At 31.2% G+C, this 7,500-nt stretch overlaps 1 protein-coding gene across 1 annotated transcript in view; it reads left to right on the top strand.

Moving 5' to 3' along the window:
* Positions 1-7,500, top strand: part of LOC130245253 (RNA polymerase II elongation factor ELL) — an 82,405-nt gene that overhangs the window by 52,887 nt on the left and 22,018 nt on the right. Inside the window, exon 5 of the mRNA XM_056477878.1 lies at positions 6,067-6,308. Coding sequence (XP_056333853.1) covers positions 6,067-6,308 — 242 coding nt within the window. The remainder of the gene's footprint in view (positions 1-6,066; positions 6,309-7,500) is intronic.

Raw genomic sequence — 7,500 nt, 5'->3', positions numbered from 1 at the left:
AGTGAATCATTATTCCGAGTCTGATCTCTTGGTAGATTGATTGCTACGGTTCAGAAAACAAACTTTTTTCACTCACAGTTCAACTGATTGACAATTGCAGCAGTAGTATTTTTTGAGACTGTGTTTAAGGCCCTGTTTACACTAATACATTTTAGTTTTAAAACTGCGTTTCAGAATAAAAAACAATCTGCGTCCACACTGGTGTTTCATCAAACATTTCTGAACAGCTCTCCGTCCACACTACACCGCTAAGAAAGCACTTCACGTGAACAAACACGCACTCTGGCATGCACTGAAAGCTGCTTCAGCGTATTCTTGCATCTGAGCTCCAGGCAGACCAGTCCAGCAGGAGCTCTGAGCACACCTGCCTGGCTGAGAGCAGGCGAACGTCGGCCAGTCCACACTGAATCTTGTGTAGTAGACCTATATCTAATGAATCAACCTTTTGAATCTATTACTTGTTCTCAGGTTTGCTCTATTTAACTGTTTTCTCTCTAGTGAAGTTTTCAGTTTTTACACTTACAATATTAATATTCCATTTTCAGATGTCTCCGTTTTCCCTCATCTACACAGACAGGCAGCAGAAGTGTTTTAAAACCAAAACGGCCTCTTCAGCGTTTTAAAAACTCTGTTTTCGGGGCTCAAAAAAAACTCCGGGGTAGTGTGGACGGAAGGCGTAACCATTGCAAAACTTATGCATTTTAAAACTAAAACATTAGTGTAAACAAGGCCTTAGTGAATGTCAAACTTCAAATTTTGGTCTATTTTCTACATTTTTTTTCTTTGGTCCACATGATTTTATATAGTTATGCTGTGCACTATTTTAATAGATCTCTTCCAGATCAAAAGTGGTCAGAATGCAAAATAGCGGTCAAGTCTGAGTGTTAAATGGGATATTTTACCCTAAAATAAACCTTCTCATTCTGTCAGTAGAAGTCAGTGATCATGTTCAAAACTGCTTAACAACAGCATTATATTTATATTATTATTAAGAAGTTCAGTTTGATTAAATGGATATTTAAATGATCAACAAATGACATCAATTACTTGACACAAATGTTCTGGTAGGGTCACTTTAACCCCAGTGGGAAAAAGTTCAGATTTTTGGTTAATATTTTGTGGGCATACTGTACATACAGTCAAATGCATGGCCATGCCCACTAAAAATGTTCATTTTTCTACCACTCTGTGCTTTTTCTCTCCACACATTATGAGTGATTAGCCTTCTTTTTTGTTTAAAATACAGTTTTTTAAATATTTAGTTCTCCTCACACACATACGCTGCAAGACAAGCATCTTTAATTGCCATCTTCAGTAGTTTACTATTGGTCCGTCTGCAAACTGCAAAACTTTGTCACTTTCAGCATTGAAAATAAGTAGTGGTGTAATGGATCACAAATTGACAGGTCGGATCATGTTATGGTTTTTTAGTCACAGATCGGACCATTTTTCGGATCAGCCCAAAAGGGGAGGAGACAAATGTAATTTGCTTTCCATTTATTACAAAAACAGTACTGCAAGACACTTTTGATTTTAACAAACAGAACTTCTAATTTTATTAAAAATAAAATGAAGAAATAATCAACCCATATTTGTTTTTATTCTCATTTTCAATAAATGATTTCGTTATTCCAACACAATCTCACGGCAATTCGTAACTTTTTAATTTAGTGGCTAATTCGTATGAATTCGTACGATCTAATTCGTACATTTTAGGACGATTTACACATCCCCCAATGACGGTTGGGTTTAGGGGTGGGGTTAGGTGCCACGCCTCTTTTTAAAAATTGTACAATTTCGTACGACTGAACTCGTACGAATTAGCCACTAAACTGACAAAACGTAAATTCCTTACGTTTTCTCGTGAGATCAGACTGGTTATTCACTCATAAAAGTTCATGTTTCATTGCTGGATGTATCATTTTTGAATAATTATTCAGTGACATATTTTTGATTGTTTTGATGGCCACCTATTGGTTAAATAATGTAATGGTTGCCTACAACTTTCATGTTTGAGCATCAATTTAAATGCAAATGACGGTGATTTTAAACTTGACCATAAACATCAGTGGTTATATCTAAACTATAAAGTACTCATCCCAGTACTTCTGTGTTATTTGACTGTTTGTAATTTCATAACAAACTCAAAAGACTAAAGACTGAATCTCTTAGGGTTAAAAAAACATATGCAACTCACCATCATTTATAATTTGTTGCGTGGGTGTTGAAATCACGATCTTTTAATGATTAATCGTGCAGCTTACACTAAATGCATTGATGCAGGCTAAACAAGTAGCGGCAGAAAACACCTTTAATAACCTAAGAAACCCTCCACATTCCGAATAACCTACCACAACTTCTTCCGTCTTCATTATATTTTACAGGAAAGCCTAAATGCTTTCATACATGTTATTTGAATTATGCGAGTGGCGATCTCTCTGCAATCGTTACAAATTTAGCAATAATCTACAAGTAAAAAAAAAATCTTATTCCATGGGTCACGTGTGTTCCGAACTGTGGGTTGGGATCCATATGAATCACGGATCAACTGTGATACACATACTGACTATAATATTATATTAAATCAGATTTCCTAATGCAGCATGTTGAGTGTCATTGGATCGACACGAGGGTGAACAAATGATACCAGTCAGTTCATGTTTAGTTGGACTTTCCCTGTAAATCAATGTGAAGATAGCTTAAAATAACAGAGTAGTTCGATTTAACCCAGTCCATTTGAATTAAACTCTCAATACAACAGTCCAGTGTGTTTCTGCAGCAACGAAACACCCCTAAAGCAGTATAAATGCCAGCGTGAACGTTATGTAAAACAGGATGAAGCGAATGAGCATAGCACTCCCTATGTGAACAGCTTATGCCTCACTTTGTCCTATTGCAACCTTCAAAGTACAGCTTAAACTTGTAATGAGATTAGACATGCCTGATATCTATTAGCGCTCCTGCGTCCTACTGGCTTCAGGTGAATTAGCACACTGGTGGGAAGATGGAAAGCAGAAAAAACGGCCGTATTTGAGATGCTTTCGTTTCCAGGGTTTAGATATTTGCACAGGAGTGAGCAACATTTACCGTCAACTCACTTTCTCCTTTTTTTTAGTCCAAATGGCTCACCTGGTGCTGGTAAATTCACGTTGCACATCCGGAGAAGGGCTTGTATGAGTTCTGCGGGGGCTGCGATGTTTACTTAAAGCTGTGTTTCTGGAAAGTGGTCCAGCGCCGGCTGTTTACACTGCTGAATGCGTGACAGTCGTTTGTCATGGGCCCGATGCTCACCCCTTCTCCGATACGCGTGTGTCTAATTTCACCTCAGGGTGGCTTGGTTTTGTTTTTGCGTAACGAGAGCTTGGGGATTTGAGTGGCCCCAGAAGTTCTGTGCTATTTGCAGAGCTCTCCGTTTATTTTCAGTGCTGAGGAGGCTGGCGGGTTAAGCAATAATCTCTTAGCCTGTTTTATGCCACTTTTTAAAGTCTTGTCAGATGCTGAGCCTGTTTTAAACTCCTATACAGTTATATGAATTGTAATTCATTGGTGATAATGAAATTGGTGTTGATGAAAATTGTAGTTTGTACATTAATAGTTGGATTAAACATTGTAAACATATACATACTCACTGTATATTTACTGTACATATACATTTGTAATTATGTTCATATCTATCTGCACACTTCTGATTATTAATAGCAATCTGTACATATAATCATATTTATTGTTAATCTCTGTTCATAGCTAATGTATATAATGTTCATCATACATTCATCAGTAAATATCACCTATAGTTTTTCTATAGTTGCACTTTATTACTATACCTATATCTTGCGCTTGCTGCTTTTGCACTCCTGGTTAGACCTAAACTACATTTCGTTGTCTTGTACTTGTAAATGTGTAATGGCAATAAAGTTGAATCTAATCTAAAGTAGTATTTACCAGTTTACTTTGTTACCTTTTAGTCACCTTTTACAAATAAAACGCATTCTGCTTTTAATGATCCCAGAAGGCTTTTTAAAATGAAATGAACTCTCTTAAGGACATTTTTAGCTAAGTATTAATGATAAAAATCAGATTTAATTAATTTATTCACATCACATTCTTCATTTGTTTGTTGTTTTTAATTAGATATTTATTATTGAAATGTTCTTACTATGAACATAGCTTTGGTTGCTGACTGACATGACATTAAATAAAAAATACATTTAATTACCAACTAAATGAAGTGCATGGAACTATTTTCTGGAAAGTTAAATTATATAAATGTTAATTTAAAACAAAACTACTTAGTTTTTTGGAAAATGAAAATGTAATTTTTTATATAATCAGAGTCTACAGATTAAATTAAATTTAATCAAATTTTGTATTAATAATTTTTAGAATCTAATATAATATAATCTAATATGTATATAATATAATATAATATAAAATAAAATAATATAAAATAAAATATATAATATAATATAATATAATATAATATAATATAATATAATATAATATAAAATAATATAATATAAAATAAAATAATATAATATAATATAATATAATATATATATATATATATATATATAATATAATATAATATAATATAATTTAATATAATATAATGTAATATAAAATAATATAATATAATATAATATAAAATAATATAATATAATATAATGTAATGTAATGTAATGTAATGTAATGTAATGTAATGTAATGTAATGTAATTTAATATAATGTAATATAATATAATATAATGTAATATAATATAATATAATATAATATACATGTATTTACTGTAGTAATTACAAATAGTTATGCATAATTACATGCATCTAACCCGCATTATAACCCTAACTATATATTAAGTACATGTAATCAGTTTCTATTAGTTAATTTAAAACAAGTCTGTTTATAAGTGCTTAATTTTTGGAAACTGAAAATGTAATATTTTATATAATCTGATTCCATAGATTAAGTATTTAATTTAATTAAATGTTTTATTAATAATTTTTAGAATAATATAATATAATATAATATAATATAATATAATATAATATAATATAATATAATATAATATAATATAATATAATATAATATAATACATTCATTCATTTTTTTTTTTGGCTTAGTCCCTTTATTAATCCGGGGTCGCCACAGTTGAATGAACCGCCAACTTATTACATGTTTTACGCAGCGGATGCCCTTCCAGCCGCAACCGATCTCTGGGAAATACTATAATATAATATAATTTACATGTATATACTGTAGTAATTAGAATTAATATGAATAATTACATGCTTCTAACCAGCATTCTAAAGCCTGGTTTATACTTCTGTGACGAGTGATCGGCGTGACCCACAGGCGGCGCATGCCTTGCGCGTAACCGTGCATTTATTCTACTGCGCGCTGTTTGTGTTGCTCTGCAATAACACTCCTGAAACGATAGTTGGCAGTGAGGTTTTTATGTTTTATGTTTTTGTGTGTCGAGTTTCTTTGCTGGTGTTTTGGTGTATTGCTACCTTAATATAGAAATATACTTGTTCATTTTGAGGCGGGAACTGGTGGATCTTAAATCATAAAGTAAATACAAAACAAAACTTTACATCTGGAGCTCCTTCACGGGACTCAACACTTGTAAACACTCGCTCCAACGGGTTTGTGCGGCCCACACTCGTCAACGCTACCAAAGCCGACCAATCACAGAGCTTGCGCTATGCATCGTTGTGGCGTGTATTTACATTTTTTGAGAAGTGCGCGTCAGCGTTGGCGACGGTCACTGCAAGATCCATTACACATAAGTATAAATCAACCTTAACCATATATTAAGAACATGTAATCAATTCTATTAGGCAGTAGTTAAAGGAATATTTACGATATAACAAGGACATCTTAAAATAGTGTGACCAAAAGTTACTTTTTTTGTAGTACATAATCCTGTTTATGATCTTTTTCTAGCCAGAACTAAATATAAAGTGTATGTTATTGTTTACAGATGACCACATAATTACATTAGCTAATAAGTAAAGTAATAACATTAATAATGACCCCCTTGATGTCTGTGTTTTCTCAACTTAGGTAAATGTGTGAAGATTAAGAAGAAACAGAGTCTTTCAGCAAGTTTTGACAGCACTAACAAACATTCACCGAGCAACAAGAAGAACGGTGGTCCCGGCCTGGTGACTCACAGGCCCTTGAGAGAGAGAGTTATTCACATATTGGCCTTAAAGCCTTACAGCAAACCTGAACTATTGCTCTGGCTGGAGAGGGAGAAAGCAAGCCCCAAGGACAAGGCCGACTTGAGCCCTGTGCTGGATGAGGTAAAACACTGCATACCACAGTCCAAATGCACAAACAACACATGATTTATGTCGTCAATCAGTGAGAAATGTGCCCAGACCTCACTTTCAATCTTTTGATAGTGTTTTGCATTAGAAACCCTTTTAATATAAAGTATTGTTAATCTGTTGTTGATGCTTGTGATATGATTGCATGCTATAAACATCACTTTGTTGTGAAATTTAAATATTTCAGCTTTTCTGGGAGAAAATAAAGTTGAAGTTGGGAAGATTTGGAAGATCACTTTTGCCAAACCTGCATTTTATGTCTGCAATAATATGATATGACTCTATTATTATTATTATTATTATTATTACATTTTAAAATACTGCTGCTGGATTTTTTTCATACACAATTTATGAGTTTATCTATTCTATTCTATTCTATTCTATTCTATTCTATTATTTTATATTATTGCTTTTGTTATTATACATTATATTTTTGTTATTATTTATATTTTATTTTATATTTTTTATTTTAGCCTATTATATGCAGATCACAAATCAGTATCAGCCAATAAAAGCCATTAAAAAACAGTACATGTAAGTCTAAAATATTAATTTAACTTTCAGAATTATATTATTATTATTGTTATTATTATTATTATTATTATTATTACAACAACAACAACAACAATAACAATAACAATAATAACAATAATATCATACTACTGTTTCCATTACTGTTATATTATATTATATTATATTATATTATATTATATTATATTATATTATATTATATTATATTATATTATATTATATTATATTTTATTATATTATATTATATTATATTGTTATTATACATTATATTTTTTTTATTTGGTGAATTTTTTTATCTTATTTTGCAGATCATGAATCAGTATCAACCAATAAAAGAGCTTTTATTGTTTAAAAACTGCAGATATTTAAGTTTTAGAATTTAAATTTAACATTAAGAATTATTATACAATGATTATTTATTTATTTATTTATTCATTAATTAATTTATTTAATATTTATTTTTTATTATAAGTTAAGGAACTTATACTTTTTATTTAATTATAAGTTGGGAAGATTTAAAAAAATGTTTTTTGAAAGTTATGTCTGCAATAATATGGTAAAAAGACTAAAATATTACCAATATTATTACATTTTCTTTTTTTACATTTATTCTCATTAATATTATTATTATTAT

This window comes from Danio aesculapii, chromosome 18 (assembly GCF_903798145.1).
Source record: "Danio aesculapii chromosome 18, fDanAes4.1, whole genome shotgun sequence".
In the NCBI taxonomy this organism is placed as follows: Eukaryota; Metazoa; Chordata; class Actinopteri; order Cypriniformes; family Danionidae; genus Danio; species Danio aesculapii.
The sequence above is the reverse complement of the archived record's forward strand: the minus strand, read 5'-3'. Positions and strand labels throughout refer to the sequence as shown.